A 19,911-nucleotide genomic window follows, 5' to 3' on the forward strand; every position below is an offset into this window, starting at 1 on the left:
TCGCCTGACGCGACCAGTAAGTAGCGTATACTACGGGCTACGGAAGAATTGGATCTGTTGTTGTGCTCAATGAATATAGTGAGGTCATCACTTTTGGAGTGGTGACACTCTAGATAAGATAGTCCATCTTGTACAACCTTTGGTAGTGTGAATTATATTGTACATGCATGGGTCAGAAACGAAAGGCTGTTAAACTGTATACATGCATGAGTTTGAATTGAAAAGAAAAAACTCAGGAGACGAATCCACAATTAAGGGGCATGATGGTGATCTGATGCCGGGTTAATGCCGTCATACTCCTCTTGACTTGTCCATCGCGCAGAACATCATTCCAAGCTTTTCCACGAACCAACTCATCCGGTGTTCATTTCTCTTTGCCGACTGCATCCATCTCAGCCCAACATTCTCATTTTCGCAAGATCCCATCTACAGCCTCATTGGGGCATCATCAACACACTAACATCTCACATCCCTCTCTATTGCACCATGTCTACAAACACCGCCTCTCCTCCTGTCGACGTTGCATCTCTCTCAGTAAAGTCCAACGACCCTCGAGACCAGCAACTAGTTATCAGACAGATGACTCCTGATATTATTACTTTTTCGGTGCCCTTCGTATGTGTCTTCAAGCCTGATTTCTACGATTGTTCTGACCGAATCAGACCCGATCTGGTTTTCTACCCATTGGTGGTCGTTCAACTGCCATTCGTCTCTCTCGTCCTTCCAAACCAATCGTCACCCAAAATGCCATCCAACCGCATCCTCAATCAGCTCCTTCAGATGTAGTCTTTGTCTATGCCTCTCATCCTTTGACTGCGGCTACTAAAGAAGCACTCAATACCTTGGGCGAAGTAAAATGGTTGGTCACTCCTGATGGAGAACATGGAATGTACATCCAGGAATACGTCGACCATTTCCCCGGAGCACAGTGAGTCTCTAGCTTTGCCAATTAGATATCACCTATAACCCACTCTATCATAGGGCAATTGGTGTTGAACGTTACAAGGAACAGAAGCCTGGCATTCAATGGGCCGGCCTCTTTGGTCAGAATGTCGATGGCGAGACTAAAAAATATGGTTTTGAGCCTGAGATCAGTCTGCATCAAGTATCAGCTCACGTTAACCATGAGCTCACCGCCATTCACCACCCTTCCGGTACCTTACTTGAAGGTGATATGCTGTTCAACTTGCCTCCGACAGAGCAGTATAGCAGGGCTGGCGGATTGCCCACACTTTTCAAGTTCTTTGGGAGCGGTGGCTCATTGAGTCCGGGAGGCAAGGTGCATGCCAGTATGGCTAGTGGAGTTACAAAGAATAAGGAGTGAGTGACTTCTTGTTGAGGAAATTGGCACCAAGCTGATAGGAGAGCACAGCTTGTTGAAGAAGGAATTGGCGCCGATCAACGCTGCCAAATGGGACAGAATTATTCCTTGCCATGGAGAAGTCATTGAGACAGACGGGAAAGTCCAATGGAACAAGGTGTGGGGCAAGTTTTCGTAAATGTTGTATACTTGTAGACCTTCAGAACAATGGGCAATCGATGGGGAAAGAGTAATAACCATTCATGTCATGAATATAATATCACTGTATTGCTAAATTATGGACACAATGGCCAAGAAGATTAACATTGAAACTCGTTGAAGTCATTACAATCATAAATAGAATTACACCATAGTCATCTTTTCTTCCACGCCTACTTCTGCAACTCAAAACTCTTTTCTTCAAACGCCTTCGCCAGATCTTTCACGCTTCCTGTTCTCGACCTCTGCAGGCCCGACACAGTGTTAGGTAATTTTATCGGCTCTTTGGGTGGCGGTGGAACAGCTATTCTCATCTGCGCCTGCGGAAAAAGCTTTGCGATTGCTGACGAACGCTGGCTCAGTGATGGCTCGAGTGGTGGGTAAAGCCTGCTCGAACTCGAATCCGAAATGTAGGAGAAAGAGGTGGATGCGAGAGCTGAGCTTGAGCGTGACGTCGATGGGAGGGAAGCTGCAGCTGCGAAATTGGGTGTAGAAATTGAGCGAGTAATGACCCCAGCACGGGCTGGAGCAGATTGAGAAGCGACAGTGAGGGATGGTGGTACCCCTTCGGACCTTGCAACCTCCTTCATCTGCATAGCCGCGTTATCTTTCTCGTACGTAGCTTCGAACTCCTTCATCAACCCTTTACCCTTCATCTTCACATCGGACATCCTATCAGCCTTGTTTGCTCCTCCACCCCATACAAAACCCAGCATCCTCTTGATGGTGGAGGGCGGTTCTTCCACCGGAGGTCCGCAACGGAGCATAGGGAAAGGGGTATGGGCAGTCTTACTAGAGATGTCGATCGCATCAAGGTTCTTTCGGGCCTTCTTTTGTGCAGGAGTATCGATGATGGTAGACAAGGAGGTATCCTTGTTCTGGATACGGTTGAGTCGACGTTCAATAGCCTGTACTCGAAGAAGCACTAATTCCCTGTGCAATTAATTAGCATTGTTTCCTTCCAACGTACAAAGCTGCAACTTACTTATCCCACTCTACATTGTCCGCCTTTGATCCTTCACCTTCCAAAAACTTGTCTACTACACGCTGAGCATCCCATGGTTTCGCCTCGGCACGAGGATTGCTCCCGAATGTTGCTCTCTTAGCCCAAGAGACAAGTCCCCCCGGTAGAGTTTTCATTTCTCTTTCCTTTATCCAGGCCTCTTTCTCAGACCGATACATCTTTTCAAGGCGTTTCCACTCGGACACACCCCAGCTATTCGCTCGCTCTTTTGCCTTCCCTTTGGCCGTACCAGGAGTATTCATGTGAGCAAGGGACGCGCGGGAGTGATGGTAAATGTGGGGGAGAGGGGAGTGAGGCCTTTTTATTGGCGTCTTCACGTACCCGCCGGGAACAGGGTAGTCTTCCGTCGTAAAGGTCGCCACTGACATCTCTCTCTCGCCTCTGGTTTCCCTTAATACCTCCAAGTCGCGAGATAACGACATCGCCCGACTCATGGATCGACTGCGACTTCTTCGCTGAGAGACAATTTCGAGTTCGGCTTCATGCAAAAGATCTCGTTTGTTGAGAAGAGAAGAATGTGACAGATTTGAAGTGTCAGATACATCTGGACTTTGACGAGAAAGAACACCGTGTTCAATATATGAATGATTCTGTCAAGTTTGAGAGTCAGTAAGTGGAATCGCATGAATGCGAAGGGCACCTACAAGTTTGAGTATCGCCGCAGCCCTAGCAGCCGCCTTGGGGTCCAAGCTTGATACTTCCACCACGGACTTAAAACTGTTGTCACCCTCATTTTCATCTCTAGCTACAGCTGCAAGCTCCTCGTGAAGTGACCTCCGAGGTTTTTTGATCTGGACAGAGTTGCTCATTTCATTGTCTTGTGAGCTTCCTGATGTATCGCACTCGGCGTCTGACTTATGAGGCTCATGTTCGTCTTTTTCCTTTGCTGGGTCCTCAGCCTTCTCATCAACCTGTACGCTCTCCATTTCATTGGGATCACCTCGAGAAGGCGAACTGGAGGGTATAACTTGTTGAGAGAGCTTGGAATGCCCAACCGTTTTTTTCGCGAACATTTTCTCCAAAGTAGGTATGCATTGGGGGGTATTTTCGCCGGCGATACCGAACACCGAACGCTCATTGGAAATTGCGGTTGGATTTGAGCTATTTTGATGAAGTGGTGTGGATGTGATAAAACTTGTACCAATTGACAGCGGGGAATCAAGATTGTTGAGAGATGGATACAAAGTATCGGAGGGGGTTGCTGGAGCAGAAGGGGGGACGTAAGGTGTGGACGGGGCAGGTGCGCTAAGCTTAGTAACTACCTGCTTATGGGGTCTGGGGGCAGTAGGGGTGTGCCGTTGGTGCGTTTTCTGACATGGATTTGAGACTGACCCCGATATAAGTCGAGAAGGTGCTGGTGTCCGCCGTGACTGCATCGATGGTTCCCTTGCAGCTTCTGACGAATGCAGTGGCGGGGGAATTGCAGGTGTGTGGCGTTGGTCTGGGATTTCCGAGACAGTCTGCTGTCTCTCCTGAGCATCATCTTCCAATCCAGGTTCAACTTTCACTGCCTCTTTGCTCACCACACAGATAATGATTTTATCTTGTGCTTCACTCAGCTCGCCTCCTTCGTCCTCGTCATTTGTTTCCTCCTGATCATTTTCCTGTCCGCTAGCTTGGTATTGTTCATTTTCGCTTAGCGTCTCTTCCATCGTTTGATCGTCTTCTTCGCCATCTTTCTCGCTCATGTCACTCTTCGGCACATTGTTCTCCAGATAAACTGTTCCCGCATCTTGTTCATTGTCTTCTTTTTGCCTTTCACATGTCTTTTCTATCCCTTCCAACTCATTGCTTCTCTCGACACTTTCGTTCAGAGACGCTGCTGAAATATCCCACGCCGCACTATCGCCTTCTGCCGTCTTATCTGTCATTTCGGTCAGACCGCTGTCATTGCCGATATTTTGTTCGTCATCGCCATGTTCATCCGAAAGCCGTGCTGATCCCCCCACAGAATCTCTCTCTTCAAGGATGCCTCCAGGATCGAGTGTCATGGCCAGTTGATTTGCATGAGCACTCTCCGGTGTGGGTCCGAAGGGAGTCTCTAGCTCTACATCTCCCGTCACCACTGAATTAGTTGAGCACTCGATGAGCCCGTCAGGGCCAACCTCATTCTCTACGTGATTGTCCTCAACGAGGGTCTGGGCGTGTACAGCCGAAGCAGTCTCTTGTATAATCGACGTTTTCGTAAGCACTTCAACTCCCATCACATCTTTTTGCTGTGTAACAACGGCCACAGGCTCCAAGTGGACATCCTCCAAGGGAGAATCCATAATTTTGGAAGCTTGAATATGGTTCACTATACCCTTCAATTCGCTTTGAGGGAAATTGAGAACACGTGCGGGAGATGAGGACGAAGAGGAGGTCTGAGAGTTCTTCTTCATGGTTATAGAAGGAGACAAATTCGGAGACCGTCTAGCCGGAATGAACTCCTGAAAATGAGATTGATTAGGCGATCCTGCTTGTGGAGAGGTAGGTAAGAGAAGTGAACCTTTTTGCTGAAGAGAGGAATCCGAATGGGTGTCCGCTGATATGCCTCTTTGAAGGCTCAGTCTCGATTGGGGAGCGGAGGTTTGTGGGCCGAAAGGACTACAATCAGTGGCAGGAGAGGCTAGTTCTTTCTTCGGATGTGGTGTGCCTCGCCGGAAACCAAGAGTTGGTTCACGATAGGAAGCATCCACGAGAGGTGTCTCTCCGGGATAAAGCTTGAACTGAGGAATGGGGGTGTGTTGCAAAGATGCGTCGGAGATAGGGGAAACTAATGGAGAGGTACCAGTGTACTCATGATCTTGGGGAGTCATCTGTAACGCTGGTGTGGGTTGTGGCTGAGGTGCCACGATTCCCTCTGGTGAGCTTAAAGGAGAAATCCGTGATTTAACCAGAATGGGCACGGGGGAGAGCGAAGTAAAACGATGAGCATCAACTGAAGATGAAGATATTTGGGAGGATGTGATAAATGGCTGTGAGGCAGGAGAATTTTCCGGAGAAGCAGCTTGAATGACCAGCGCCGGTGTCTCCTCTCTCAGTAAAGGCAGGGTGGGTGGAGAAAGGGGCATAGATAAACGAGCAACCATTCTCTCTGCTCTTACAATGATATCGTCCTTCTCTTCTCCATCTTCATTTTGAGCTGTCGTTGGCTCTTGCGAGACAGAGCGATCTACAGTAAAGGAGGTACTATCAGCTAAACTCCGTTTGGGAGTGATTATTAGACAGTACGTACGATTATGCTCAAACTCTGTGGGTGGAGCAGTCTCTCCTTCTCCTCTGTGCTTGATTAAGATTAACGGTGATCTAGTAACAGATCTTTCGTCCAATGTGTAGTGTGGAGAAATCGAATGACGCAGAGCGGGTGACTGGAATGACTCCCGACTCAAAGACCTTCGAGGGGAGCGGCCTGGAGGAGACAGTGAGGAGACATGCTGTACCGCCTCAATCTCTGGTTCTGACAGCTCGGGGGCTTCCTGTGTTGATCCCTTCGAAATGGCTGAAGTGGGCAGGATGGACAACGGTCTCAGGGAGCCAGCGCGAGAAAATGGTTGAGACGGAGATCTGGCCGGATGAACATAATAGGATAATTGAACAGGGGGAGGCGGAGCAAGCGAAGAACGCCTAGAATACGTAGGTGAATTAGGTATAGGGGAGCATTGCTTCAAATGAGCAGGGGGAGAGGAGGCTGCAGAGAATCGCCCTGTAGGAGCCGGGGAAAGTCCAGCGACTGATATTTGCCTTGACTCGTCTCGCGCGCTTTGCTCTTCAGCATTCCTGACGGCAGGACTCTTCTCGAGTTGAGTAGGCTGGACATGCCTAAAAGGAGAGACTGGGGAAAGTGAGGCAGTCAATACTGGTGATTTTTGTCGAGGAGTGGCCAGACGCTTTGGAGATGGCAACCTTGTTGCATTGACTTGAGGGCTTGAAGAAAGATCTGAGGAGCGAATCTCAATAACCGCATTACATGGCTCCACATGAGCCCTTTGATTGGATGACTCGACCTTATCATCCTGGCAGGCAGGTACGTTGTCCCAAGCATCACTCTCCGCCTCGATCGTCACATCAGCCTCTCCATCCGTCCTATTTTGCCCTTCTTCCAGCTGGGAGACTCCAGGTTCAATGTCGGCATGGGCTTCTTGTCTGACGGTGAGCCCCTCATCCCAAGCACCTTCCTCTGCTTCTAAAGTAACATGTCCTTCGACATTGGCCTCTCCCTCACCTTCCTTCTTCATAATATTCATGGATAGTTCTCGCTCTTCTTGCATTAATTCCGTAGATCGCTTCCTGGGAATGAACGGACTTTCCGTAACATTTTCTCCAATGACGGCAAGGTTTGGTTCACCTGTGTATTGTCGCTCTTTCACATGCAAGAACGTATCCTCACCAGCCACGCTATCATCATCGGACCAGCCTCCTCCAAAATCGTTCCCCCAATCATCATACTGCCCCACGTCTATCTCTCCGTTTTCGAAACGATTATAAAGAGTCGGCAAAAGAGGAGATTGTTCAGGAGGGGCGCACTGAGTCGTTTTGGCTATAGTACTTGGGGAAGGGGCAGTGGATGGGCCTGCACGATGTGCGGACACGGGTTCTTCGACCACATTACGAGACTCCATCTGTAGTCCAAGCCCTGATATCAGCCCATTCCTTGTGTCTTCACCGTCCCATTCCATCTCTTCTGCAGGTACACCCTTCAGAAGTAATGGGTCATCTCCAGGACTACCGTGGATCGGATCATCCAGAATAACACTCTTTGACTCGAACATTTCCTGAGTCATTGTAGTTCTGTTCTTTCTGGCTCTACCCTTACCATTCTTGGGCGTGGTCTGAGTGAGGGCCATACCTGTAGAAGCACGGCGTTTGACAGGCTCTTTTCGAGAAGTGCTAGGAGCTTTGGATAGACGTCTGCGGGCCGGGGCGGTGGCTGGGATGACCTTAGTCCTGGGAGCTGCTGGTGTCTTCGAACGAGATTGCGAACTTGAATTCGATCCGCCACTCACGCGTCTAGTACTAGAGGTCGACTGAGAAAGGGTAGCACTGGGTGTTCTGGAAGAAGAGGCACGTCCCTTTCCCTTGCCCAAGGACTTGTGGGTTTCGCGGGGCATATTCTTTTGGACATTCCCAATATCAAGACTAGCAGACATCCTTCGCATGGGAATCGTCACCGCAACCGACTTTCTGCCTAAACCTTCCTCGATTTCGTTGCTTATCCTCGATTTCTTCTTGCTTCTGGGGTTCGGTGACGGCTCCGCCGCTGACTGCGCATTGAAACCTGAGGGGCTATTCCCAAGGATCTCAGCCGGAGCAACAGAGATGTGTCGAGGAGATGTCGGAGACGGCCGGGCGCGCACTCGAGGTGCCCGTAGAGTAGAGGGTTGTGATGGAGAGGTTTCTATGGGAAGAGGTTGAGAAGCCGGAGGAGTAGGTAAACGAATAGGCGCCTTTTGACTCGGCCTTGAGACGGCAACCTTTTTTATCGTGCGACTCAAGCTGGGTGACTCAGCCCGACCCTATGCATGGACGTTAATCCTCAACAACTGTACGCTCTTCAAAGTCAATAACTTACCACCTTCTGACTATTGTCCGGTGTCATCAGACCTTTGAAACCCCCAAATCTTTTGGTCACGTTCTCGCCCTCACTCTCGTCTGTTGTTTCGAAACCTCCCAGTGTAGAGTCACCTGGGAGAGACATGTCTATCAACAGCGTTTCATCGACGCCATAAACTGGCATGGGCATCGATGGCCTGGGCGGCGCACGTGATGGTACCCCTGTACCAGAAGAGAGAGGAGGGTTTGATTTGGGGGATGAGAAAGATTCAGGGACCCCGACCCGTTGAGGTGAATTAGCAAGGAATTTCGAGACCTTCGGTCGCATCGGTGATTGGGATGGTCTGCTGACGAGCTTTGGAATAGCTTTAAAAGCTTGAGTTTTGCCTTTATTGCTCTGGGACTTTGGAGGGAGAAACATAACATTATCTGTCCTCTCTTGGAGGACCGTGCGCGGCTTGCCGGGCCATGGGCTAGCATTGTTTTGCTGCAGAGGTTGAGAATAGCCGGTGAGGCGTTGGGGTGTGGTAGGAAGGGGTTCTTGGACAGTTCGAACCATCCTGAAGTTCTAAAATGAGGTACTTTTGGGTTTATTAGCTGCCACCTAATGGGTAAGGCCATTGGCGGACTTACTCCACAAGGACTGATCAAGAATAAGAGGGGAGTGAAGGGAAGGTTGTTGAGGGATTCGAATGGTCAGATTGGCGGGTTGCTGCCAGCAAAATATGTACACGGCCCTGTGCTAACAGACGTCTTTCCTCTCAAGATGGCAGATGGTCGAATTGAAAGAATGAAAGAAAGATGAGAATATATAAACGTAGACAGACGAAATAAGTTGCGCTGCTGTCTTTCGTTGCTGTTTGCATTGTTTGGCTCAATTCACAAAGGCACACACCAAGGGGATTTACGTAACAAAGCCAAAGTTTTACGTAAATGCCTATAGTAGCAAAGAAAAGAACGTGTGGCTGCTGCTGCTGTCTGACGGACGGATGGCAGAATCACGAGGGCAGCCAGAACACTGAGGCGTTGATGCATAGTATGCATAATAGAAAGACGTTAAAAATTACAATGTACTTGAATGCTGCAATGCATACATGCGAAGACGCTACACTACGGTACACCAAGGAGGACAATCAAGGCAAATGGTTAATCCAGGGTACGTATGAAGCTGGTGACTGATCTAAATTTGAAGGTAAGGAAAACAATGACAAAGAATTAGACTGCTCAACGTCATCTCATGTCCTTTTATGGGAAGACCCGGGCCTTAAGTCCCCCGTAGGCACAAGGAAGAAACTAGTATGACCCGATAATAAAGACGCCAGCGCTACATAGAATCCGCAGAATGCAGCGGCCTGTGTTGGTAGTATCGAGGTAAGCCTCTGAAATTGATAGTGAGAATAAATGATTACTTACGATACCAAAGCCGCCTCCGGCTTTCAAGATCTTTTCATTCTGTGACAGATAACCTGCGGCGCTTCACGGGTTGTTTTAGTCCTTGTCGACTAAAAAGATTCTTCAACTCACGTCAACCAGAAACTCAAATCTAGCATTAGGAAAAGGCTAATCAGCGCGACTGATGATCTCAAGGAAGCAAGGAGAAACAAAAAAGTGAGGATGCCCCACATGACAAGGTAGAGACCAATGCCGTTAGCCAGCATTGAGATATCAGATGCGTATGACGCCGTTACTTCAAACTGGGGAATGTAGAGAACTATTAATTTTTTGGTAAGTTAAGCCTTCTCAGAGCAATGGCATCATTATGATTTACCTGCGAATGAGAACCAGAAGCCACCATATGAAGTTAAAGCTACTGCCTGACGACCAATGAGCAAAAAGCATGGGCGCGATCGAAAACCAAAAGCTCACAGCGAAAGTGTTTCCAGAAGCCCATTCCAAAATGCCCGCAATTGTCTGCACTATACCTGAAAATCCAAGGGCAAGACCCAGAATAATATTTGGGGTGGTGATACCTCGAGTTTGAACATTGTATAGACTTATGAGTAGTGTCCCTGATGAAAGGCTTGTTGGCAGGATCAGCGTTAGTCCGTGATGATACGGATGTAACTTGTGTTTCGACGTACGGGATAAGACCTACGGGTGCAGGGTCTCCAAGAGCCCTATGATAGTTTGGTAGAGCCGGTTGAGATGTGTCTACAGGGTTACCGCCAGGAGTCAAGGCTCTGGAGAGGCGCATCCCCTCTGGGTATATTACGCCAGGTCCACCGTCTCCGCTGAAATGCGAAGGTGTACGATACATTGTGTGTGGGGCATTATCTCCAGGGTGTGGATTCGCGATTGTTACATGACTTATTGTGGGGGTCGTAGGATGCACCATGATAGAGTGATTAGCCGACTACATCAATAGATGGCCAAATAAGCCACCTTGAAGTGAATATGAAACTGAAGATCTCTACATACAGTTGTCATCTTGGTACAGGGATACGAGAAGCAAAAAGGGGAGCACTGGACTTTATAAGTGCAAGCAATAGGACTTGGTATTATACGTTACTGCTTTCGTCTTCGCGCCATCGGCGACCGAATATCTTCTTGCAGATTATGGCGTAGATCACACGGATTTCGCAGCCGTACAATGTCGCAGCCGCACTACAATGTCGCACACAAATTCAGGCACACCCGGTTTTGCTCGACGCGCCTAATCCATTCTTGGGAAAGGGACCCATGGCTAGTAAAAATAGGTACATGAGAAAGAAATAGGCGTGCGGTGCCTGAGGAGTGTGATAATGTATTGTGGTTTGTCGGGTACGGCTCAAAGTCATCGTCATCTGTCCACTCTCTCCCACTACTTCCTCCTCCAGCTCCCCCATATCCCTCTGCCCTTTCCAATGCATCCCTACGGAAAGCTCCCACAGCCGCAGGGGACTTCCAACGCGACAAGTCCGCCGCCGCCAGCAGCCACGCCTGCGAGCGGACCCCCTCCCAACCCTCTCAGACCAAGCTACGGCCTTGTAACGGACAGGGATAGGGACAGAGAGAGGCAGAGTCGGTGTTTTTCCCCATCCCCAGGGACCATGCTCACAGCCGCAGCTTTAGGAAACCCATACTCGTACCCTTCTCCCCTTCAACGCCCTGACCCGCCATCCTCATCCAGTTCATCGCATTCGCACCAGCAAAGACATCAGCACCACCACCATCATCATCATCATCATCCATCCGGCGCATCCTCAGCAGGCAGCACTCCACGGGATGAGCGCACAAATCCTTATGCACCTCCTCCACCCGGTGCAGGCACCGCCCGTAAGCCCGATATGCTCGGAGTCGGTCTCGGGGCGGGGCTGGGCAGGCTGAGCGGCGGCTACGGATTATTCGGAAATAGTCCTTTTAGGGAGCAGGAAATGCGAGATAGGGAGCGTCAAGAGCGGATTCAGCGTGAACGAGAGCGCGACTTGAAGCCACCCGCGCCAACGTCTCCTACCCGACGAGCATCCATTTCAACGACTCCGGGGAACTCCTATCCGCGCCCATCTCTTCCCCCATCCCCTACCAATACGATGCGTGGCGGCCTACCAGCCTCGAATACAGTAACAGGTAAACCTTCAATTTCACCTCAGCTCCCACCAGCCAGCGCCGGTTCCGCTTCCGCTTCCCGACCGAGTCTTCCGCTTCCAAACTTTTCGTCACTTGGCTCTCGTTCTCTCCCTTCTCCGTTTGAACGTGACACTCGAGAGCGATCGACCAGCGGCAGTGCACACCCCTCTCCGGCTGTACCCTCAACTCAAGAAGTACCTCCATCCGTAGGCGGACACGCTCGCTCATTGAGTAATTCAAGCGCTCGTGAGATCCCTGGTTTGTCTGGCAATGATCGAAGCCCACCCAAGCCTTCTGCGCCAAGCACCGCCCGGTCGCTTTATGCAGGCGGACCTCCTCCACTGAGTGGTTCACAGGGGAACAGGGATCGCGAGGTCCAGCGATCTCCCGTGACAAGAGCCCCCACAGCTGCTTCTCCTCGCGAACCGTCTAGAGACAATATTTCACCTCCAGTTGCTGCTTCCAGTGCCAAGCCGCCGCCTTCGCAAGCGCCTTCGGCAGGTGGACCTCCGTCTGGCGCTCCTACATCAGGCCGAGCGCCTTATACCTCATCTTATGCGTACCCGTCAAACCCTGCATACGCTGGTTCTTTTGGGGGGTTTGGTCTGTCCAGTTTTGGTGGCTATGGAGCGTTTGGCGGACCACGATGGGACCATGAACGCGAGCGTGAGGCTCGAGAGGCACGGGAAAGGGTTGAGAGGGAAGGAAAGCGAGATGAAGAAGATAAAAGAAAGAAGGAAACCGAAAGGCAAAGGGAGAAGGAAAGGGAAGAGAGGGAACGGGAAAAGTGGAAGGCCGCTCGGGAACAAGATCAACGTGAGCGGGAGCGAAGAAGCTCCTTGTCCACTCCTTCTGCAGCGCCTGGTTCCGGTGCTGCCGGCGCCAGGCAGCCTGACCCATACAGGCGCAATACTGGATCATTCGAAGGCAAGCCATCATCAGGCTACACGCGACATATTGAAGTCCTCAATCACCCGGATCCTAGTGCTCAGCCTGCAGCTACTTCCCAAAACGCCGCAAACTCTGGTTACGAGAGAGAGACATCAGTGATTCAGCAGGTAGCTCCTACTCGTGAGCCAAGGCCGTACGGCTACAAGCCCGAGCCGGTCACCCGCGAGACGCCTCCTGTCCAACCACCTATTCGCGAGCCTGCAGTCAGTCAGATGCCTCGTGAGAGCTTGAGCACTACAGCCAACCGTGAACCACGTCCTGAAAGGGAATACTACCAGACCATTCCTCCTTCTGCCCCCGTAGTCCCTCCTATCCCTGTCACTGCACCAGTTCAGCCTCCCAGAGAAAAGCGCAGTCGCATGGACACTGTCGTTGAAGATGCTCAAGTCGCCCATCAGGCCCAACAAGCTCAACGACGAAGTAGTCAGGCAAAGAGCAAGCGCCGCAAGTTGGAGGAGGACAAGATGACCCAGGCTCACCATGGTATGAGCCACTCACATGCTTCGTACGGTAATCACCATGCTCATGGACGACATTCGCCTGTGATGGACAAGCGTGACTTTGCCTCCATCGTTCAGCTTCCGCAGAAGAGAGTCGAGGTATCTTCCGCACCTGTTGAAGCGTGGCTCAAAGGTCTCCCTTCCTTATCGAGGGTGATCGGTACAGTTGACTACACTGGTAAGCCATTCACTCTGGCCAAAACGGGTCTGGTGAAACCGGAAAACGAAGGAGGTGTTATCGTCGTGAGGATTGGTGGAGGCTTCTTGGGCAGAGGTTGGAGAGTACGAGGTGAACCAGGCTGGGATGATGCAGGCACCAAGCAAGTGGGCAATGTTGTCTGCGGCGCCGAGGATCCTAAACGAGCATGTTGGGGAACAGATGTCTACACTGATGACTCTGATCTTGGCCTTATCCTTGTCCACGCCGGATGGATAAGGTGGTCAGCTTTGCCATCTTTACAGAGTCCCCAGGATAGGAAGAAGGACGAGCAAGAGTTTATCAATGTGACCGTACGACTTGTGCCGAAGTTGGTCAGGTATACCGGGACCGAGAGAAATGGGTTCAAGACGCGAGGATGGGGTAATGGACATGACGGGAGCAGTGTTGTCGTTGAAAGGGTAGAACGTGTCAAGGTGGGTCTCAACTTTCAAATGACTTGGATGGGTTCTAATCAGTATCATAGATTGACAGGAAGTACCTGGCGTCACGTAAACGCAAGGCTCGCATTTCCGAATGGGCGCACCAGCGGGCCCTCGTCTGTCCTATTCCACCATCAAAGCAGGAAGATGAAGAGGTGAAGGAAACTATCCTTCTCACCACTACTGTGCCTACCGAATCCCTGATCCTCTCTGCCATTAATGTCGGTGGAAAGGACGTTGCAGTCTCCGGCGCGTTCAAATACAGCCCTGATATGTTGAAGGGTTGGCTGGATGTGCCAATTGAGGGCGATGAATTGGACAAGAGTCTGTGGGAATACAAGCTCATCCTTGAGGGATCCAGTGAAACGTAGGTTGTGCCTTTGGAAAACTCTGTTTAAATGGTCTAACAACTTTCTCAGATACCAAATATCCATGAACAAGGAGTCAACATACAAATACCCGCTCATTAACCTCACCCAACTCCTTCCTTCTGACACAACACCGAAAGAAATCTTTGCATCCCACCCGGCATCGGGAATCTATCTTTTGGATGATGGCTTCGCCGCGCAGTTACAAGGGGAAAAAGGAGTACTTTTTAAAGTTGAGAAATTCAGGTGGGAAAAACTGAAGGAAGGCGAGGTAGGAGCTTGGGCGATTGAAGAGGAAGAGGCGGTGCCAGCTGTTGAAGAGATTGTCGATGACGTCCCTGTGGAGGAAGCGAAAGAACCAGCTCCTCATGGCGATGAGGAGATGGCTGTGGACACACCAGAAGTGAATGGTACCAACGGTATCAACGGACATGTTCGCATGAAGGAGGAGCAAATGGACGTCGATGGTTATTAACCGTATGCGGTACATAGACAAGGAATGTCTTAAACGCAATTTTCATAACTCTTGGTATAAGGCTTGTAAAAACAACGTCTGCATGGAATATGGCTTTGATACGTGATCAAAATAATGAAACACCTTCGCAATTAAATAGGTTCGCACAGAGTCATTCCCGCACAAGAGAGTTTTCTGTGCAGTTTGAAAGCGATGAAACCCGCCTGATTAGTAGCTTCTTCTATTAATATACCTGGTTTTTAACGTGCTGTGCGGTCACGTGATCATTGTAATTGCCGAAACCGGGCCGGCGTCTTCGCTCTTCGCACATCTTGCGTCAACATGAAATGACGGAAGGGCAGAGGAAAACAGCGACACCCAGCCACGGAATTCAAACGTTATATATATGTATACCCTTCATCAATCTTATTGCTTACTCATACCATCACTTTGATAGCAGCCCAAAATGCCCAGTGAGTCCTGCGAAAGCAATTCCTCAGCCCGCGTACGAAGTCGCCCCTGACCCGTTGGCCTCACGCAGAGATCGTCCACATCGTCCTTTGGAAACTCAAGCGCCCTTCTGCGCTCACTAGCACTTCCACTGAGGAAGTTCTCGCCAAGGCCAAAGAGGCTATAAATGCTTTGAAGAATGTACCGGGCCCTGAGAGCGTACACTTGGGTCCCCCTTTGTTGGACGCTAGGGCTAAGGGATTTGACTACGGTACGGGCTCATTTCGCAGTTCCATTTGAAATTAAAAAACTGACTATGTGAGACAGGTCTCTACTCCATCTTTTCTTCTGCTGAGGCCCTTCAGACTTACGCTGTCTCTGAGGCCCATGTCAAGGTCGTCACTGAAAACGTCCGACCCAACGTGGATGGTAAATCTTTCACGTCTGACGTGTGCTGCAACACTGACTATGGCTCCAGATGTCTTTGCCTACGACTTTGTGCTTGAGGAGTAGTTATACCAAGTTATATTGTAACGGTAATGCAGGGGAAGAGATACCAATCGCTTCGCTTCGCGATTGTAAGGACAATTTCAAATGTTTTACATCCTCAGCCTATCACCCTAAGTTATAGCAAACTTCATAATGTTGGTTTCGACAAACTCGCCACAGTTTCTCTGACATTAAGGTCGTCGAACTGTTGCTATCCTACACCTTTTCGACTTCAGTTACCTCACCCTTTCCTTCCGACATAACTGTGACCGCTACTCCCTGTCTCTCTAACTCGGCGTTCCGCCGTTTCCTGGCCTCCTTCATTTCCTTCCTAATTCTTGAACTCTCCTTCACTGGATTCTTTCCTGGGCCGTAGAATTCGTCAATGTGCTCTAGAGTAACGCCTGCGGTTTCGGGGCACAAGAAGTACACAATCGGGATAAAGCAGAGGTTGAATACACCAAAGAGCATGAACATGCCGTAGCCAATGTTGGTGATACCTATGGGTGTGACTGATACCACCATTAGTTAAGTCATGACGTAGCAGGCGATTGCTTACGCACCCATGAGAAGCACGAAGTCGAAGAGCCATTGAAGTGCAACTGCCAATCTAGAAACAATAAATAATGCTTCGTAATCAGCAGCCTTTGAAGAATCACTTACCCCATGCCCTTGGATCTCCAACTCAAAGGACAGATTTCAGAGGAGTAAGCCCATACACCAGCCATCCAGCCCCAAGTGTAGAAGCTACGGGTCCATTAGCTATTGCCAAAAAAGCCCGACGCCGGAAATACGGACCCTTGATAGGCGAAAATCATGGCTGCAGCTCCAATACCGGTGGGTTTGGTGTCCATTTTTAAAAGACCTCCCATGATGAACATTACAACAGACTTAGGGACTAGGTTAGCACCAATACACAGCCGGAATTTTTGAGGACCAAGAACACACCATGAAAAAGGCGGTGATGAGGAAAAGGTTTCGGCGACCAGCATGTTCTGCTATTGGTCAGCTTGAACTTATGGGACAAATGTGTGTGAGGTCACTTACCAATCAGGTACCATGTGCTTTTAAACCCATATATGTGAGTCCTTTTTTATCCAAAATAACAGTTGGAACTCACCCAAAACTCGCGAAAAGGAACCATACTAAAACGGTCGTCAGTCTTATAATCTGCCGCTTGCCAGAAGGGCGCTATGCCTACCTTGGAGGTATCCTGAAAGAAGGGCCGAGGTGTGTGGTGTGAGACCGACGGCTTCTTGACTACAAGGTCTTTGGTTAGAAAGGGGAAGGGAAAGAGAGGTTTCACAGGTGGATCTTACAAGATGGTTGTGAGATAGCTAGTAATTGACGTCAATTCTGGAATAATGGCTCCCTATATACAGCAGTTGACTTACTAGGAAATGATTGTACTGCCACTGAAAGGTTGGCAAACCTGGATAACAACGGCCTACACGCATTGATTAGCTTCTAAGTTAATCTCTTTCAAGGCTGATGTACTAACAGTCAGCATTCGTCGCTTCTCTCCCTGAGCATCGTGGGCGCTCTTGAACAGGTCTTTCCAATTTCTGGCACTGGCCATCTCAAGCTCGATGGCTTGAGTGATCTCTTCTATTTGGCTGATAACCATCGGGTTGTCCTCAGGTAAGTCGAGGAGAGCAGAAATCACTTGTCGAGCTTCATCTTGTCTGCCATGGGCGAGGAGATATCGAGGAGATTCGGGCATGAAGATCAACATTAAGGCCATGATAACACAGGCCATTCCCTGTAAAGAGAAAACTATACGATATACTCGGTCGTCATCATAGACTTGCAAAAGACCATAGGCAGCCCAGTAAGCGATCAACTGACCGACCTGCCAGATGGTCAGTGGCTTCATTGTCATCGTTCGGCCCATGCTTACAATGAGCATGCTCAAACTAGCACATATAAGCATCCCTCTCATACCTGGAGGGCTTGTTTCGTTTTGCCAGATGGGTAGGGTTGAGGTAATTGCACCAAAGCCTAAACCTGCCACAACTCGACCAGCAGCCAGTTGACCTGTCGAGTATGTAGCCACTTGAAGAACAGTACCGACGAGGAGAGGGATCGTTGCGATAAAGAGTACAATGCGTCGGGCATAGCGTTCGCCGAAGAACGCAAAGACGAGACCACCAAAGAAACAACCAATTTCAAAACAGCCTGTGACGACACCCTGTCCAGTGGCATCGAGGTGGAAACGGTTTTGGACTAGACAAAAGAATCACTATTGATTTGTGCGACTTTACAAACCAAGTTGCCACTCACAAGGGTCGGAGGAGATGACACCTCCCAAAGATGAATCTTCAATGCCAAAAAGACAAAACCCCATACCAGCCGTGGCCGAGATGGCAAACAGAAGAGCATTACCCCTCAGGCCGAGATAAGGCATGTTGAAGCTGAGACAGGTCCTAAACAATGTCAATCGCTGATTACTAGCTTGCCAGATAGCATGGTCACTTACTTGTATAATGCTCGGAGGACTCGTTTAAGTTTAGTTTGGTTTCTATTGTCTGAAGAATGGGGGTGAGGCTGGTAATGGTCGATTGCAAACAGAAGAGGTGTGTATTGGCAGGAACAGCTAAAGGTGAAGTGGTGGCCTTTGAGATGTTGCGAGACAAGGTCCTACACCTTAGTACCCAATCTTCTCGGTCCTATATATCAGACTTCTTGCTGAATAAAAATAGACCATCCGCATATACTGAATGGTGAATGGTGGGTCCGCTACTTCGGCTTTGACATAGCTACTATTCATATGATCGAGCAGCAATCCCAGCTCTCTTTCTAGACCCGATTGGGATATGTCGTTCATCCTGAGCTCTGGCAACCTTCAAAAGGACACAGAGTGACTTGTGCGTAAACTGTAAAAAAGAATCGATAGCATCGGTAAGTCAAGGATGTCGGCAAATGCGGAATAAGCCGTGGTTCCTTGATTATTTAGTTATTTATCTATGGTCATGAGGTTACGATTCATGACACACATGATGGAGGGAGGAGGAATACTGATGGGACGGACTGTGGACTGTAGAAAGCCCGCCCCCCCGGGGCCATTGATAACATGGATATCATTTTGTGGGCCCCCTTCCCGGTGTGACTCAGGATGTCCGATTCGCAGAATCACGCGACGCGCGCAGCGATCAGCAAAAACCCAAACAAGTAATCAACGAAAAAACATTTCCCTGAGACCTTCATGATGCTATCTTTCTCCCAGAATAGAATGACCGGCTTCGGGTTTCGGGTGTGCCACGGGCCTAAGGATTCCAGAGAATGATGCAAACTAGGAGACAGATGCAGCAGTGTGTACTTATAGTTCCCTTTGAAACCAAAGAAACAACTAATGAAACTGAGCAAATCACGGTAACTGAAGAGCAGTTGTCGCTAAAAAGAGAAGGGACGGATGGACGGAATGTTTGAGAAGAGCCTAGTGTAATGCCGAATAAATGTCTGACCGATCCTGTAGTGTAGATATATATAGAAGCAAGAAGATGTTGAGAGTGGATATTTCCAAGAGATGGATATCTTGTATAACTAGTTTGCGTTCTTTAAGTCTCCAACAATCGTCATACTTTCAGCCTACGAATCTATTATCTTAAGTCCAGCTATCCTATTCCTCTTCGGCAGTGATCTTGGGCAGAGGCGGTCCTCTTTCGTCTAGGCATCCCTCTCATTCACTTAAGCCAACCAGTCAGGAAACTTTACCCCATTTATCTGGCATTTAAGCCGGCAAACCGTTGTCAAGTTTATACTTACCTTTTGGACTTTCGTTACCTCCCTTTCCTTATAAAAGATGAGACAAGTAACCTGGCAGCGAATAATGATCTTCAATGATGGAGGCAGTTAGAAATAGAAGGATGGCAGTTCCAATCGTTTGGAAGTGAAATCTTCTATCGTAGTGGTCATTGAAACATTTTGCTTTTTGTTGCAAAAACCAATGGCCGGAGGTTTGGGGGTTAGCTAGAGTATTGTCAACCAGAGTCACCTGGGAAGATGAAAACAGGAGTTGCGTGTCGTTTATTATTCAATGTTCTTACAAGTCGGTCGATTCCCGCTGTGGTGTTTAGTTGAAATCGATTAAAATAGACTGTCAACAATGGGTTAACTTCAGCTATCACATAGCTGTTATGATCAATACATTGCAGCATCTCTTCTCGGACCAGATTGCGAGGTGCTCAGTCACTCAGCTTTGGCAAACCTTCAAAGATTAACATTTGAGGTATCTGATGTACGCTGCAGGTGCCACTGAGTGGGTTGCTTCTCGCAGCGTTGATAGATCAAAGATATTGGCAAATGGGTCAGAGCCGAAACGAAGGCCATTTGTTGATGGTTTTGTTATGACTCTATCAAATAGATTGGGCACGGAGACAGCAGTGAAAACCCCTGAGGCCACTGATCACATCTTGTGGGATCCCTGCATCCACAGCGGC

At 49.2% G+C, this 19,911-nt stretch overlaps 6 protein-coding genes across 6 annotated transcripts; 3 read left to right on the plus strand and 3 right to left on the minus strand.

Annotated features, from left to right (window-relative positions):
• Positions 1-486: 486 nt before the first annotated feature.
• CNBJ1310 (hypothetical protein) lies at positions 487-1,499 on the plus strand (the record flags this gene model as incomplete). The annotated part of the gene is made up of 4 exons (XM_768043.1): positions 487-615; positions 663-928; positions 982-1,320; positions 1,373-1,499. 4 exons carry the CDS (start codon positions 487-489, stop codon positions 1,497-1,499), a joined length of 861 nt encoding a protein of 286 aa, XP_773136.1.
• A 193-nt stretch (positions 1,500-1,692) lies between these two features.
• On the minus strand, positions 1,693-8,634 carry CNBJ1320 (hypothetical protein; the record flags this gene model as incomplete). The annotated part of the gene is made up of 5 exons (XM_768044.1): positions 1,693-2,452; positions 2,505-3,133; positions 3,188-5,697; positions 5,761-8,038; positions 8,095-8,634. 5 exons carry the CDS (start codon positions 8,632-8,634, stop codon positions 1,693-1,695), a joined length of 6,717 nt encoding a protein of 2,238 aa, XP_773137.1.
• Positions 8,635-9,310: 676 nt separating this feature from the next.
• CNBJ1330 (hypothetical protein) lies at positions 9,311-10,502 on the minus strand (the record flags this gene model as incomplete). Its single annotated transcript, XM_768045.1, has 7 exons — positions 9,311-9,427; positions 9,489-9,549; positions 9,600-9,786; positions 9,844-9,889; positions 9,942-10,095; positions 10,157-10,428; positions 10,494-10,502. 7 exons carry the CDS (start codon positions 10,500-10,502, stop codon positions 9,311-9,313), a joined length of 846 nt encoding a protein of 281 aa, XP_773138.1.
• A 314-nt stretch (positions 10,503-10,816) lies between these two features.
• CNBJ1340 (hypothetical protein) lies at positions 10,817-14,554 on the plus strand (the record flags this gene model as incomplete). The annotated part of the gene is made up of 4 exons (XM_768046.1): positions 10,817-11,075; positions 11,121-13,705; positions 13,756-14,078; positions 14,131-14,554. 4 exons carry the CDS (start codon positions 10,817-10,819, stop codon positions 14,552-14,554), a joined length of 3,591 nt encoding a protein of 1,196 aa, XP_773139.1.
• Positions 14,555-14,999: 445 nt separating this feature from the next.
• Positions 15,000-15,496, plus strand: CNBJ1350 (hypothetical protein; the record flags this gene model as incomplete). The annotated part of the gene is made up of 4 exons (XM_768047.1): positions 15,000-15,006; positions 15,075-15,254; positions 15,311-15,412; positions 15,462-15,496. The coding sequence occupies 4 exons, from the start codon at positions 15,000-15,002 to the stop codon at positions 15,494-15,496; spliced, it is 324 nt and encodes a 107-aa protein (XP_773140.1).
• Positions 15,497-15,688: 192 nt separating this feature from the next.
• CNBJ1360 (hypothetical protein) lies at positions 15,689-17,879 on the minus strand (the record flags this gene model as incomplete). Its single annotated transcript, XM_768048.1, has 12 exons — positions 15,689-15,984; positions 16,036-16,082; positions 16,136-16,219; positions 16,271-16,362; positions 16,421-16,467; positions 16,520-16,536; positions 16,593-16,617; positions 16,674-16,732; positions 16,792-16,809; positions 16,867-16,919; positions 16,974-17,698; positions 17,756-17,879. The coding sequence occupies 12 exons, from the start codon at positions 17,877-17,879 to the stop codon at positions 15,689-15,691; spliced, it is 1,587 nt and encodes a 528-aa protein (XP_773141.1).
• Positions 17,880-19,911: the final 2,032 nt, after the last annotated feature.

This window comes from Cryptococcus neoformans, chromosome 10, assembly GCF_000149385.1.
Source record: "Cryptococcus neoformans var. neoformans B-3501A chromosome 10, whole genome shotgun sequence".
NCBI classification, from domain to species: Eukaryota; Fungi; Basidiomycota; class Tremellomycetes; order Tremellales; family Cryptococcaceae; genus Cryptococcus; species Cryptococcus deneoformans.